General features: G+C 38.6%; 1 protein-coding gene across 2 annotated transcripts in view; it reads right to left on the reverse strand.

Annotated features, from left to right (window-relative positions):
* The window catches only part of stk11ip (serine/threonine kinase 11 interacting protein), an 88,298-nt gene that overhangs the window by 45,090 nt on the left and 26,256 nt on the right, over nucleotides 1–16,952 (reverse strand). For both annotated transcript variants that reach the window (XM_079883292.1, XM_079883293.1), the window contains 5 exons: nucleotides 16,415–16,569; nucleotides 16,005–16,320; nucleotides 14,818–14,918; nucleotides 14,000–14,097; nucleotides 11,665–11,843 (listed from right to left, as the gene is read on the reverse strand). In XM_079883292.1, the coding sequence (XP_079739418.1) occupies nucleotides 11,665–11,843; nucleotides 14,000–14,097; nucleotides 14,818–14,918; nucleotides 16,005–16,320; nucleotides 16,415–16,569 (849 nt within the window). The remainder of the gene's footprint in view (nucleotides 1–11,664; nucleotides 11,844–13,999; nucleotides 14,098–14,817; nucleotides 14,919–16,004; nucleotides 16,321–16,414; nucleotides 16,570–16,952) is intronic.

The raw sequence follows: 16,952 nt of genomic DNA on the forward strand, positions 1-16,952 counted from the left end.
TTTCAAATTAATTCATGCAAGCGTGTTTGATATATGGACCAAGTTTTAGAACCCCGTTCAAGGGGGCGCTGTTGAGCCCCCCTGCCACGCCCGGCTACCAGATTCAGCCCCGCCCTGATGGCCGCGGGTTCTGACCTGTGTGCAAAGTTTCAAGAGTTTTCGAGCACGTTTAGGGACCCAAAAGCCCCAGAAACCTTGAAAAACAAATGAAAAAGTAAATCTCACTCAACTGACAAATCACCCCCACCCCTCACACACTCAGAGACAGAGAGAGAGAGAAAATTCTCCAAAAAATCACATTCAAACCAAAATATCTGACTTTCTGTTGCTTTGAGCTAATAAGTGTAAATTAGAAAGTTGTCCGGCTCGATAAGAACAATATACATACCAAGTTTTGTGATTCTAGGTAAAACTAAGCCCCCATTTTTGACTAAAGGTGGCGCTACTGAGCCCCTCACCACGCCCGTTTCTGAAACTTTGCCCATGTCTACTGGATAATAAGTGTGATGTGTCTGTCGAGTTTCATGCAATTTCAAGTATGTTAAGAGTCTCAAAAGCATCAAAAAAGAATATTAAAGTTTGATGCGTTGCCATGGCAACAGTATCTAAGATATCAATAATCCTTTCACAGGTCTACATCTGCCGTGTGTCTACATTATACACATAAAGTTTGAAGCAAATCGGGTAAAAATAAGAGAGTGATTTCAAAGCATTTTGAAAGTGACACACTTCCTGCTGCCAGTTGGTGGCGCTATAACTTTGACTCACAATAGTCACATCTTTGTGTTCGGCCTCTTACAACGAACACACTGCTGAAGTTTCATCAAGATCAGATAATGTATGCTGAAGTTATAACACACTTCCTGTGTCCCTTATTCGCCATAAATTCGTTTCCTTGCCACGGCCAAACCGTTCGAGATATCAAAAATCCGTCCGCAATTTAGCATCCTCAATGTCTTGACTTCATGCTGACCGAGATTGGAGGCGATTGGATGAATTCTCTAGGAGGAGTACATTAAATTCCACAGCATGCATTTCAAAACAACCCATAATAGCCGACTTCCTGTTGGGCTGGCGTAAAAAGTAAAAGTACGAAAGTTGTTCGGCCCGATGAGATCTATATGTGTACCGAGTTTCATATTATTACATGCAAGCGTGTCTGATTTATGGACCAAGTTTTCGGACCCCGTTCAAGGGGGCGCTGTCGAGCCCCCCTGCCACGCCCGGGTACCAGCTTCAGCCCGGCCCTGATGGCCGCGGGTTCTGACCCGTGTGCAAAGTTTCAAGAGTTTTCGAGCACGTTAAGGGTCTCAAAAGTGCCCGAAAGGTTGACAGAAAAATAAGAATAATAATAATAATAATAAATAATCCTACCGAAAACAATAGGGCCTTCGCCCTTTCAGGGCTTGGGCCCTAATAATAAACAGAGCAATTCCAAGAGGGTCCTCACACCATCGGTGCTCGGGCCCTAATAAACAGAGCAATTCCAAGAGGGTCCTCACACCATCGGTGCTCGGGCCCTAATAAACAATAATCCTACCGAAAACAATAGGGCCTTCGCCCTTTCAGGGCTTGGGCCCTAATAATAATAATAATCCTACCGAAAACAATAGGGCCTTCGCCCTTTCAGGGCTTGGGCCCTAATAATAATAATAATAATAATAATAATAATAATCCTACCGAAAACAATAGGGCCTTCGCCCTTTCAGGGCTTGGGCCCTAATAATAATAATAATAATAATAATAATAATAAATAATCCTACCGAAAACAATAGGGCCTTCGCCCTTTCAGGGCTTGGGCCCTAATAATAATCCTACCGAAAACAATAGGGCCTTCGCCCTTTCAGGGCTTGGGCCCTAATAATAATCCTAACGAAAACAATAGGGCCTTCGCCCTTTCAGGGCTTGGGCCCTAATAATAATAATAAATAATCCTACCGAAAACAATAGGGCCTTCGCCCTTTCAGGGCTTGGGCCCTAATAATAAATAATCCTACCGAAAACAATAGGGCCTTCGCCCTTTCAGGGCTTGGGCCCTAATAATAAATAATCCTACCGAAAACAATAGGGCCTTCGCCCTTTCAGGGCTTGGGCCCTAATAATAAACAATAATCCTACCGAAAACAATAGGGCCTTTGCCCTTTTAGGGCTTGGGCCCTAATTAAATTGTGATTATGTTCTTATGACGTCTTATGTAGTTCTTACAGTATGTATGTTCCTACCACCCCCCTTTTCTGTTTTCTTACAGCTTTTATTTCTGAATAGTTATGGAGTTAATAAACAGTGGGTTTTACAAGGTAATGGTGTGTTACATGAGTGGAGGCAAACATGAAAACATGTTGTTGGAAAGGTTGACTGCCTGATAACTGCTGGATGCCTCAGGAACTGTAGAGAGGGCAGGGATATCAGCTTATTCTCAGCTTAAACCTCAAGTCCTCCTTCGGACAACACTTATTTCATTTGGATAGCTTTAGACAAAAGAAACCAGTTACAGGCCACAACAGCTATTCTAAGGGGCTGCATATGAAGAATGTGTTTTTGAATTCACTGCAATAAACTCAAGTTAAAAGTTGTTCAACTTTTAAAAACCACGTCTTTAGACCTTACATTTTTTCTTCTTTATTCCACTGTCCTGTGTCTCATGTTTTTAACCACAAAACACATTCTGTGTGAATATTATGTATTGTTCTGTACTATGTGTCTATACTGTACATAAAATAATTTGATTTCCCCAAAGGTTGTCTTTGGACTTTTTTTCACATGCCTGTCTTTCTGATTAATCTATTAGGGGCAATTAGCAATTCGCCTAAAAGCTCGTCTCAGCACAGTCCAACTTGAATCACATTATTTGATTTGATGGGCGGGGATCTGTGTAATGGACCCAATCTTAGAGCCAAACTGCATGCTTTTAAAGACTAAGCAGACCAAACTGTCAGTGTTTCTGAGTCAGAATGGGTGTGTAGATCCCCGTTTATTAACCAGTAATGATATTGAAACATTTCAAAATGCCCATCACTGAAAGTCCTTGCAGTTCACTAAGTGAATCAGATGTTGATTGATTAGCTGCTCTGACGGATTAATTTCAGCGAAGCATTCGTCAGACAGATTAAAACTAGTGATTTGTCTTTTTGACCGATTTAAGAACCGGTTCATGGTCATTTTTCCTAAACACGTAACTGGTTGCATTGTATGTTGATTTGCGTTCAGCCCACGAGGGCTTTCTATCTTCAATATAAAGATGTTTTTTTGCTATTATTTTGTTTGTATTGCATCACATTCAATACAGACTGCAAATTCATATTCACAACTCAACAAAGTAAAATATAATTTATTTAGCTGTATCGCTGATTCCATTTTGGAATACACGTAGATCAACAGGGAAACTAATCCAGTTTTTTTCACTGAAAAGATGAGGAAATGTCATGTTGGGCTAAGAGAAACTGTTATTGTAACCATGAAGACCAAAAATCTGGATAAAATGGTGCTGGGCTTCAGTTATATTGGTCGGGATGGACAAATGAGAAAAAGAGCTACAGTAGAGCTCCATTTGTCTATGAATTGGTGTGAATACTGTCCGTGCTTTAGAGATAATCACTTCTGGGTGGGGTTCCCATAGCATCAGCAAATGATGCAGCGCCAAAGTGACCTAATAAAAGGGCACGTTGTGATATTGGACTGTGTAACATCTGACATATTCATGTGTGAGCACTGAGCATTCATGTTATTTGATGGCACGCTGTCAAAAATACTTTCCAACTGCCACATACAGTACATGGGTTTGTGAGAGAATGTATTCCGGGATCACAGCTAGATTCAGATTTAAATTCAAATTCAGCAATTGACGCAACTAAGAAACCTGAGCGTAGACAGGACAGAGATCTTCAGTCTTGTAGCGCGTTTGGCTTTAGATTGTAAACGAAAGTCAACAGTAAATGAGTCATGAATCGAAGACAATGCAGCCTCTGTTACTCTACTTTCTCAAGAAACACAAATACACAGGGAACAGCATACTAATACATTTTTTTACTGTTATCATTCTGGAGATTTTCATCCAGACCTCAGAACACTGTGTCCCCACTAAATAAATATGTGGGCCAGAGCATCAATAAGTCATATAAAAAAGAATAAAGGCCCTGATATACTTCAAGCTAAACTTAAGAACAAAGTGGTGTGACGTCATTTCAACAAAATTAGGGCAAAAGAAAGTTTGTTCGGTGTTCGTTTCGGGAGTTCGAAACAGCTTGCCGTGGCAACTACATAAAATAGGTGTGTGTGCTCTGAGGCCCCGCCTTCTTTGATGTGGAAATCTTCTCTAGTTAATTTCTTCTGTTCAGTCCGTCAAGGTCAGACATCCGCAAGTCAAAACATGAACACACTACAGAGGCGCTTTATAGTAAAAACTGTTTAGTTGTAACTCTAACTGAGACTATAACACTGTTTTAATGTTTTATACTATAAAGCAGCTATACTATTTATACTATATTTTTTTATTATAAAGTGACCGGCTTAGCCATATTTCAAACATGCAGTCAAACGTGACACTCAACAAACCTAGCCAGTTCAGATATTTCATGTGTTCTAGCTCAAACACACCTGATGCAACTGATGAAGCCCTTGATTAGTTGCATGAGGTGTGCTTGAGACAACACCTGTTTTGCAGGTTTGTGCTGTAGTGAGAGATTCTATTCAGGGGTTGAACAATTTTGAGAGGAGTCATTAAAGTCATTAAAAGTTGCATTTTCAGTTGAATTTGCGAAATCCACTTGAAACATTTCAATTACAATAACTTGAGCTATTTCAATTACTTTTGTTTGATTTGTTCATTGCAAACAGCTGCAAGTCTGTAAATTTTGCAAATAAACCAGATTTGCAATGGGGGATGAATAATTTTGATTACAACTGTACATATTCATCTAAAGTGTGGGCAGCCCCGGAATGTTCACTAACAGTAGCCTATATCGCTGGTCAAGTATTTTGAACTTCTTGTTACCCCTAAGCGAAGAACTAAAAATAACTTCACTGTGAGTATATCAGGGCCTTAATTCAGTCTCAGTGCACTGTGCCCCCTTAAAAAAAAAAGTCTACTTAGTTCTTTTGTGGCAAGTGTGGCGTCAAGCTATGCAGACATTGTCAAAATGTCATTCGAAGAGCATTGACGGACAACAACAAAAATATAACTTACATTAAACATCCTCCTTCAACTTTTAAAGATATCACCCATCAACCAACAAGTTACTTTTGATGCTTTTAAAGAACAACCACAAAACAATGGCATTGCTTGACCAAAGAAACTGAAATTCCTGATTTAAATTTCAGACATTAAGTTTCAAAATAACCTGGGAGGACAATGTCTTAACAGAGAACATAGATCCTTTCTAGCACAGCCATTAACAGTTTACGCATTCTGGTGTGATCATGCAGGTTTGCACTGTACAACATCAGGAAGATCAGGCCCTTCCTAAATGAGCATTCAATACAACTTCTCGTCCAGGCCTAGTGGTGTGCGATATGACCAATTTTATTTCACGTTAACGATATCACAATATTGTTATTTTAGCTTTAAATAAGGTTATGATTGAAATCTCATAATTCCTGTCACAATTTTCAATATCACAAAAAAATTAATATGAACCGGAGTAAAAAAAACAAAAAAAACACTCGAGCTTACTGAAACTGATAAAAGAACAAAGAAACTAATTACAAGCATATGACAAAACAAACTAAAATAGAACAAAGACACAAATAAAATAGACCTACCTGAAAAACTTCAAGCACTAGAAATAAGAAATAGCTACTACATAAATTGTATAAAGTAATCAAATGTATAAAAAAGCACTGCATAGTCTTCACTGTTTAAATTAAATATACATTTATTCTTATCAAAGTGACAAAAGTGATTCAGTCAAGAGCAGTGAGAGATTTTCTCTTTTTTTATTTGATTGACATTAATAACGACGAGAGGTAATTTGCTGTCACTTTAAGACTGACTGCACAAATCCAATATACTTGTGTGTTTTCTTTCTCAACTGCTTATGTTCACTTAAAGGTGCATTGTGTAATATTTTGGAGGATCTGTTGACAGAAATGCAATATCATATACATAACTATGTTTGCAGTGGTGTATAAAGATGTTACTTAATTAACCGTTATGTTTTTATTACCTTAGAATGAGCCATTTCTATCAACATACACCGCAGGTCCCATTACATTGAAATGCGGCGACATGTTTCTACAGTAGCCCTAAACGGACAAATGCGTTTTGTCACTATGTTGTTCTTTGTGCAAGACTCAGAAGCTAGCTCAATTCACAACCTCACTACTAGATGCTGCTAAAAATGACACAGTGCACCTTTAATACATAAATGACAAATACATGGTCACTTTGACACGTAAGTATATGTTTTTAACCATTTAAGCCCAATTAGTCAGCAAAAAGCACTCAGTTCAGTTCTCACGCACTTTATGAGCAATGGCTTTATGAGCAAAGGCTTCATGTGCACGCGTCTCTCTGACAGCATGAGCATATAGCAAAATGAGTTGTCTTTCACTGATTATTGCACTTCAACGGTTTAAAATCACTTTTTTTAATCACCTTTTTAAACCGCATTACTTAAAAATGCATGCAAACTTCCGTGATTGCGTAGCACAGCAATTTCACGTGAGCATAACCACGATAGAGACGATAGTCCAAAATCTTTACAGGTTGACTAATTTCTACCGGTAGAATGGGAATGGGTGTGGGACACCGAGAACCTTCTCAGACAATGGGGTTTCTCAACTTCATTAACATACAGACCACAGCTGTCACAACAGGAGCAACTTCATTTACATTAAGATTGGTAAACTGTAACAGGATAAAAGGTTTGAGATTTGGATGTTCTGTGTTCATTCTGACGCCGGTGAACCCAAGGTGCTGTAATAAACTTTAATTTTGAGATCTTCGACGTCCACATAATTTTTTCTTACAAAGCTAAAAACTCATCTCTTCCATGAGCACTTAACTGCAGCCTGCTGAATAATAATAATAATAATAATAATAATAATAATAATAAATCTATTTCACTATGCCTTCACCTATGCACTATTCTAGCTTGTAATATCCTGAACGATGGGTGAAATTTATATTAATTGCACTTTTTGTGTTTATTGCCTCTTTAGATGAATCGCTTGTTGTATTCCTCAATTGCAAGTTGCTTTGGATAAAAGCGTCTTCTAAATGAATAAATGTAAATGGTGCAGGTGCTCTGATAAATCACAAATGAAATGGTCCAAATGAGTTGCTGTGAGAAAATGGTCCAAATGGATTGTTGTTAAAAAAAAAAAAAGTGTCAGTTTCATTGTTCAGGTCGAACAATGTGCCATTTTTTGTAATCAGGTCAATGTTTTGTTTAGCCTCCGCTGTATTGTGATATTTGTAACACACTTTTGTTCCTCTGTTTTCCAACAGTATGTGATGAAAATGAATACCATAAAAAAGAACACTGGGATGGACAGATAAATACTCCTGGTCTTTTGTCTGGTTGCAACTAGTTCCTGCAATGTGTAAGAGTGTCAGATATATGTCAGCTTCTAAGATCACAGTGGCTGTGGCAGAAGGTTACTGTTTCCACAAGTATCCTTTCTGAGCTTGGCGTACTGGTGGATTGTGGTTGAAAGTTCATACCCTGTCAGCTGCTCCATGAAGAGTGACAATGGCAATAATCATAAATTCAAGTTATCTTAAAGTATTATGCTATTTTAAAGGTAGCTAATTTTGTTTTGCAGATCTCCTACAATAGGTCTACATGGGTCTACATCCAAGGTCAAAAAACACTTTTTTCATATATACATTGCAGCATCACCTCTTTTCTCATTGTCTGAAACAGTTTGATTAAAGATTCATTCTCTCTAAACCCCTCCTTTCCAAGAGCCTACTCTGCTCTGGGCTGTGTTTCCCAAAAGCATCGTAAGCCTAAGTAGATCACAAAACCATTGCCATCAATGGTCTCTACGATCAACTTTGCTTACGATACTTTTGAGAAACGCAACCCTGATTGGTCTGTTGTGATTGGTCTACTGCTTTCAGCGCATGTTGGAAATGAAACGGCCATTGCCATATCTGATTTTCAGCTCCGGAGGCTTCCTAGCACTTGTATACAAAGTGACATAAACATTAATGAGGAAGTGCATGCAAAGTAGATCTGCTTTCACAGCGCAGAAAAAAAGAGTCTTCTCTACATGCCGACATCACAAACCAAACTCTTCCAGGCCTAAGGTACAACTGCAGTGTTTGAGGGCGGGTCAAAGTAGACAAGGAAGCCTATAAAGACTATAGGCTGGCATTATGCAAATTTGTTACAAACCTACTTAGGTTTGTGCAGGAAGTAAGACTGAAATTACTGTTGACTCTCTTAAGTTCTCTAGTTTAGATTTGGTTCTTTCTTTTGGCAGACAATAATTCGGTATGGTAATGGTAATCAAACAACAAAAGAGAAAATCACTGGTGCACTCGGAAACTGAATAACTTTTGTATCTTTTTTTGTAACTGTGATTGTAAGGATTAATCTGTATTTAATTTTTTACAGTGAAAACTAAGGGCCCTATCTTGCACCCAGAGCAATTGACTTTGTACACCGACGCATGTATCATTCCTATTTTGCACCCGATGCACAGCGGACTTTTCCTTCCACAGACGCATGTCAGTAAATTAGGGAATGAACTTGCGCTCCCAGGGGCGGTTCAGTGAAAAGAGGCGTGTTCAGGTGCAAACGTTCCCTGGTGCTATTTTGCAGTTCCAGAAAACAATTCCGCCACAGACCAGGAAAAACCTAGTCTCAAGTCTGTGGCGCGTTATTCAGATGCTATTTTAAGGGCGCATGCTTGGCCATAATGTAGCGTGTGCACAACGCGCATACACTTTGCTTCTCTCATCTACACAGACGCAGCAGTTGCCATTTTTGCAAACCATACATAATTACAAGGAAAAAAAATCCACACGAGGGAAATCATTGTGGTGTCCATGAAGATGTGAAAAAATAGGCATAAATCTATCTTACACATTTACCCAAATTATTATACGCCTGTTTAACCGAAGCTAATTTGGGTGGGTTTCTCCCATCCCCATACAATGTCACTTTCTCTGTCTTTAACGCCCTGACTAGAACGTTGGTCTCCTTGGCTGTGAACCGCTCCTGGCATGCACCTGGCAAATCCGACGTTATAATAGTAATCCGCAATGGAACAAGCACGCCTGCTTGAATGTGAGATGACGCTCTGATTGGTTTATGTCACGTTACGCCCAAACCACACCTATGAGTAATGTAACTACTTCAGACCAACCCATTTTAGATTTGCGTCGGGCGCAAGAGTCATTTATCCTGCCGGTATAATAGCAACAGTGCCTGAGATCCGCCCACAAAGTTACTTGCGTTTCACGTTTGATACTTGCGTTTCATATCGTTAAAATAGGGCCCTAAGTGTTATTTTACATTTGATTAGCCTACTCAAATATTCAATTTCTGTAGTATTTCTTATCTAAATACTGCTATAAGACCTACCTGAAAAACTTGCACTGTTTATTTCATTTGTATCTTTATGTATTTTTTTGTACTATTGTCTGTAATTTATTATTTTATTACTGTTTACTGATGATCTTTATTTTGTACATTTTGAAATCAAGCTTCCTTGTTCTTCCTTGTTTCAAATGCTGTTCCAGGAGATCTACCTTCCTGGATATTTCAGCTCCAACCCTGATCAAAGGCTCCAAATCCGATTATTCGTGTATCCGATTGGATTCTGATCTAAATTTATTGAAGTGTGTATCACAACTGTTCAGATCTGATTTGTGTGTCCATGCAGCTCTTTCGGTTTCCAGAATATCTGCATTGGTTTCTATGGCAATGACGTTGTGTTGGTAGGTAAACACCAAATACAACAACCGCAACATGGAGGGGTTTGCAATAGAGATGTGGTCTTATTTAAAGGGGATTTATCATGAAAATCTGACTTTTTCCATTGTTAAGTGCTATAACCGGGTCCCCGGTGCATCTACAAACCCAGAAAACGTGAAAAGTGACAAACCAGTAACTTTGTTTTGGAGAGCCTTTCTTTTCAAGCATGCCAAAAAATAAGCAGATCAGACTTCGCTCCCCATCTGACGTAGGAAGGGGATCTTATTATAATATTACCGCCCCTTAATCTGCACATTTCCACCCACGGTGCCACCATTTGGTTTTCAGTGTACAGTGTAACCAGTTCTAACGCAATGGCAAAAGGTCAAGCAAAGCATGCAAACTGTTCTGTCGTTCTGATGGAGGCGGGGAGCAGCAGCTCATTTGCATTTAAAGGGACACACCCAAAAACATGTTTACAAACATGTCTCTGTTATATTGTCATTTTCTACTCGTCCGGCACTTTGGAACAACACAGCCTTGTTTTGGCAGCGACTTTCAGCACGTTTCCTATAATAACGTCTGACGTTTAAGTTTAACATGGCATGCAGAGCCGTCAGACTAGGGATGGGCATAATTAATCGACGATCGATAATTGATCGTTAAGAATTTCGTCGATCACGTTTATTTGTTATTGATTAAACTAATGCGGGTTGCGTAGTGTGAGTCTTGAAGCAATGGAATTAATTTTAGCGCGGAGGTACCTGTGCATCCCGGCAACGTCAGTCCCCTCAGAGCGGGTGTTTTCGGCGGCTGGACTGGCTGTTACCAGGTTGCGGTCGCGTCTGATCCCAGATCATGTCAACATGCTTATCTTTCTCAACAGAAATCAGTAGACTGGTGCAGAAGTTCTATGGGAACTTCATGCGTTTTCTCAGATCGGATAGCTATCTGATTTATCAAAACGATTCCATTTACACCTGGTCACATAAATGTGTTTTTGCAAAACGGATATAAATCCGATCTTGAATTCCCGCGCTATATGCATATTTAAATTGTTGCACGTCACCGAAAGCAACTGATGAGCTGCATTTTATTGATCATCAGCGAACATTTCTAAATCAAAGACCGCAACAAGATGCGGCAACAGCCCTGGTAAGATCATTTCGGTTCTTTACTTTTAATGAAGATGATTGTGTGTTGATGAATGACTTTCACTTTGATTTGCGATAGTTTGCACGTTGGCTTGATGAATAGATGCTCATCTGTGGTGATGCATGTTGAAGTAGCGTCGTCATATCTGGCTATAACATGACATATAGCCTATAACACGCTCTCACACGTTTATTTCTTAGCATTTTTGGGATAAGTCAAATTTACATATGTGGTCAGACTGAAACGGATTTCCAATACATGTGTTTTTTTTGCCATTCACACTAGCTAAATCTGAATCAGATATGCACAAACATCGGATTTGGACAGACAGTCTGAACGTAGCCTTAAACACTACGTTCAAGGGGACACATAACTACCCATTTTTTTGGAAACCACCTTCATTCATTCAGTACTTCCCTCTAAATCTTGTGTAAACTATTCTTTTGCTTTCATCCAGGAAGCAAATCTTTTGTTCGTTTTATTAAACAATAATTAGTCATGTTGAACTGCTAACCAATCAGTCAAACAGCAAACCTGCTAATCCATTGCTCACCCAACATTGTTTTTAATACATTTTCGTAGCCAAGTCTTTGCTATTTGTCATTTCCACAGAGCAAGAGCATACAAAAGGAAGCCTTGCCTGTAAGCTTGCTGAAGAACAATTTGCAGCGGGCACTGTTTCGCACTAGTAGTGTGTACGCTGCTGCCCCCTCATCAAACTCCAGATGGATGCTCTGAGAGCCCAGACCCACCTCCAGATAGCTGAGTTCACACAACCGATGGCTTTCTCTTTTCTGCAGCCAGTCTGAGGGTTGCCCACTGCATAAGGAGTGAGAGACAGTTAAAGAAAGGGATAGGGAAAATGATATAATATACAGATAAAATAAGTTAGTGGAGATTTAAAGCAACACTAAAGAACTTTTCCTCTTTGGTCCCCCTACAGGTTGGAAGCAGAATTGTCCATTACCGCTGTCGTAAATAATTTAGCCTACCGCAGCCTACTGTCGCACGCACGCTCGCTGTTTATCCAGCACCGACTTTGGAATTACGATGTCCACAGACAAGGTAGAGTATGTTGCATGATTTTATGAAAGTATGATGTATTGTGACATCAGAAACGAAGAAAAACAAAATAATGACTATTGTAACGCTTGTCGTAAAGCAAGTCAAATTTGTAGTTTCTTATGTCTCATTCCAACTATAGAAACGCTACTCGATCTGACAAACTTGCATAGTGCGGTTATAGCAGATATAGGGCCGCAAAGCGAATGCAGAAGTGCCTTTCACCCTGTTACGACTTGATGAAACACTGAAACGATTTTAGAAACATCATTTTAAGCTAAAAAAAATTATTTAGTGTTGCTTTAAACCTTAAAGGGTTAGTTCTCCCAAAAATGAAAATGATACCATAATTTACTCACCCTCAAGCCTTCCTAGGTGTATATGACTTTATTTTTCAGCCAAACACAATCAGAGTTATATTAAAAATATATCCTGGCTCTTACAAGCTTTATAATGGGAGTGAATAGTACCATTTTTTTGGAAGCCCGAACAAGTGCATCCATCCATCATAAAAGTAATCCATACGACTCCAGGGGGTTAATAAAGGCCTTATAAACTGTAATCACTAGCTTCTGGATAACGGCCATCCGCACGCTCACAAAAGAGTCGAGTTCCGGCAAATGATGTAGGCATAGCGTAAGCTTAGGTGAGAGTAGACGCCTCTCGCAGTTCAAACAAATAGGGCTGGGCAACAAACTCAAGGCCCTCCGACATTTCTCTTTAAAAATTATAATTTTAGACTTTTGATTCATGACCGGTGTTTTGTTTAGTTCTATCCTCTGAACTTCCTCAATACGTCATGCGTCGGGTCAAGAGTTCACTCTTCCGCCAGAACTCAACTCTCTTGTGAACGCGCGGACGGCCATTATCCAGAAGCTAGTAATTACAGTTTATAAAGTTATAATTCTGGATATTTTTCTTACAAAAATGCATCGCCTTGCTTCAGAAGGCCTTTATTAACACCCTGGAGCCATATGGATTATTTTTGGTATTGGTACTTTTGGTAGTGATGGATGGATGCGCTTTTTTGGGCTTAAAAAAAGGTGCCATTCACTCCCATTATAAAGCTTAGAAGAGCCAGAATATTTTTTTATATAAATCCTTTTGTGTTTGGCTGAAAGAAGAAAGTCATATACACCAAGAATGGCTTGAAGGTAAATTATGGGATCATTTTCATTTTTAGGTGAACAAACCCTTTAACTAGATTTGCATTTCCTGAACATGCAGCAAACATATAGTGTTAATCCGGTCACACACTGGACAAGAAGCCCCTCGCATGCATTGTGTAGAGGGTGTGACGACGCACAGGTATCAAATGCCAGACACATCATTGTGTACTTGCATTCAAAACTGAATTTATCGCTATGAAGGTAAAAGTTAATTTTCAAGAAAGAACAAGTTGATGAGTTTGAAGTTTGGTGTATGAAAAACAGTGCAGCAGTACAAACTGAACTTGTTCAAGCTTCAAACTTGTTAAAGCTGACATGTCACAAAACTTTGTGTTCAACTTTTAGGACAATCTGTCTCATCCACCAGACATTTACAATCTCAAGTGTTAGGTACATTAAGGTTTTTTGCTTCTTCTAAAATGCTGCGTCAGTGCTGCTTTTTCATTGTCATGACCAAGTGTGTCGTACACGTCCTGAAAAGTGAATCCAAAGCATTTTGATCGCCTACTGGTGGCTGGCTGCAGTATAAGTCATAAACCCCACCCTCTCCATGTAATCGAAAATGAGTCAAATAAAAAAATTCCACTTATCACACAGATATATGTTCAAGTAAGTTTAGTTTTAGTTTGTTATTTAATTTTTTTTTTTCTCTAGACTTCATAATACACTTACTTAAAAGTTGATTTTAGTGAACAATAGTTAGTTGCACTTTTAAAACTGAAGAAGTTAACAGAAGTTGCTTACTCAGATTGTGAGGTGATTTCTAAGATGTAGATGTACTGGTCTGACACAACCATGAGGGAATGGAACTCCATTGCATCTCCAAACTTCACAATGGACATCTGAAATCAAGTGAAACCACAAAAAAGGTTAATACAAACAATTACAGCTTTAAAAAAAATGCTGAATGAAGCACTTAGAAATGCAGAATTTATTTCAAACACTTGTAATCACGACTAAAAACTTTTCAAGCCAGTTTGGTATAAATACAAAAGAATGCAATTAAGTAGTTTGCTGGAGTGCATTAGAGTCGTATGATCGTATTTTAAGCGTTACCAGCAATTTGGAATTTGAAATTAACAAAGGGAAAGACAATGTCTCTAAACTGTGAGAGTGCAAAAGGCTGGTCTGGAGAGAGTGTATTAAATTAATTTAATCTCATGGTCCTGCTGTGGACTTCCTTATGAGATTGTTTCTTTGGAGAAAACCAGGTGGCTAAGGCAGAGGGCACCCAGAAGGGGCCAAAGGGGCAAGTTTGAATATATTTAGAGTGCAGGATACCAGTAAAATAATGAAACTACACTGAGAAATTCATAGTTCACAATAAAGAAATGCACCCATTTTCCATACAGATGACTTTAGCCAGCATGAGAACATGTGGTTCAGCATGTGATATGGTGGAATGTGGACTGTGAGAAATGTAGCAATAAAGTAGCATAAATTTATCTTCATGAATAAAGGATCTAACATGGCTACTTGGTTGCATTTATTTGTCTTGCGCTATTCCCAAGTCTATTTTTTCAGTTCATGTTCATGAGGGCATAGTAAACAGGTTCTCTTGCCTTTAAAAAGCAGCGAAGCTCCTCTTCTCCCCCAAACACTTCCACATCCAGGAAAAGCTGGAGCCGATGGTCTACTGTCTCTGACAGCAGGTCAAATTGACCTACAATGAAAAGAATTATGATTAAATCCCTCAATGGGATAAAAAGGTAAAGGCTATTGTGCCAGAAAACATCAAAATATGACAGCATACCTGTAATATCAATATAATATCTGTAATTCTAGCTATATCTATACACTTGGTTAACATGGTTTATGGCCAGGAAGGTCTGCCATATTGGGTATTCACTTGGCTTTATTGTCTGGTACTAATTTAGTGTGTCACATCTACAAATACAAGAGGAAAATTAACTTCTTCTCTCTATAGTTTAAGTCATCTTTACAAAGCACACAGTTTGGACTTTAAATCAGGTTATATGCAGAGTTTTTAAAATCAAATGTAAGAGTTTAAGAAATTTTTAAGACCTGCATAAATAAAATTAATTCTGTACATTCATGCGGAACAAACCCATGCAATCACAAAATAGCATGTTTTTACTTAACTAAATAGGCTGCAGCACACATTCAAATGCAAAACAAGGTAACTGCAAGTTTAAAATAATTAAGACATGATTTATTCAATACGTACTGAAGATGGTGGCACTACAATACATTTGAATTAGAGGTCAAACGATATAGGTTTTTGCTGATTTGATAATGTGTTTAAAGAAAGTCAATAACCAGATTTTTTAAACGTTCTAATAAAATACACATATTTAATTAACATGTTAAATAACATTTTAGTTTTCCTTTCTCTAATAGAACAGCACATCATTGCCTTCAGTTTAATTGTGGAGTTTAATAATCACATTAGGATGTATCACGATTCCTGTTTTTCCACCCACCATTTTAAGATGATAATTATTTAATTTAAAAAAATGTTAATTAAGATTATTGTCATACCTTTTAAGACTTTCTATGGCCTTAAATTTGATCAAACTGAATTTAAAACATTTTAAGACAAGTTTTTTCAGTTCTATGCAATTCAAATGCCATTCCTAAAACAGGCCTAGGCCCAATAATTACAATGTTTTGTGTTATTTCAAATAAAAATGTGAATCTGCTTTTTTCCAGGGTAGTTTCATCTTCTTTAGTTTCTTTATTTTTCTAACCACCCTACTGATCTTCATCCCCAGAGTGGACCACCTACCATTGCTGGATCCTTCTGTGTGCTTCGGTGACTGTTGGTCCTGATGTTTTTGATAGCCGTTGTAGCAGGAGTTGTCAGCGACCTTCTCTTTAAACCCCTCTGAGCTACCCTGCACCTGTCCATCCGTAGTGCTGAAGTTGATTAGTTGAGAGGTTCTCTGGTCAACCAATGCCTCATTTTGACTAGTCAAACAATTGGACAGGAAGCTATGGGCTGTATGAAAGTAAGCTGTGGCTCCCTCTGTGGAGGCCTCTGAATGCTGAGTCAAATGGAGGGGGCTGCCACAGGATAGCAAAGACTGTCCTGGGACCAATGCCTAGAGGAATGAAGCAAGTCAAGTAAGTGAAAAGAGAATAGTAATGGAGAACTGTCATGAATAGATCAAGCCAAAAGACCATACAAACCCAGACCTTGTTGCAAAGGGGAAGGACAGGGTTGTCCCTGTCATCAAATGTAAAGTATCTGGCATCATTCTGTTCCAATGGTGTACTGGTGGAAGGAGCTGATTGGACAGCCAACTGAACCACATGATCGCTATTGCACTCTGAGCAGATGACAGTACAACCTGTTGAAAAAAAAAAAAAATAAATAAAAATAAAAATCACATTAACAAATATAATAAGGTATACAAAGATAAATGCTCATGAGATATCCAGTCCATATAATATAGTTTAGGCATTCAAATATGGCAGATAAAAAGAAAATCAAAGAGTACACAGAGTGTTTAACATGCTCTTTCCTTCAGATTTATTTTAAGAATGTTAATGCTTTTAAAATAAACACCTTCACTGATCTCTGCCCCCATGCAGAATCAACTATGTGTTTGGCCCAGATGATCAGCAGGACGCCAAGCAAACAGACTGAAAGCAGCTGAACAAATGTCCTAGAAACTCTGGTTTGCATGTTTTAAAACTATGCAGTGCTACAGAGGAGGATAAACTGTGTTTC

The sequence above is a fragment of the Squalius cephalus genome, assembly GCF_949319135.1.
Source record: "Squalius cephalus genome assembly, chromosome: 10".
Lineage (NCBI taxonomy): Eukaryota > Metazoa > Chordata > Actinopteri > Cypriniformes > Leuciscidae > Squalius > Squalius cephalus.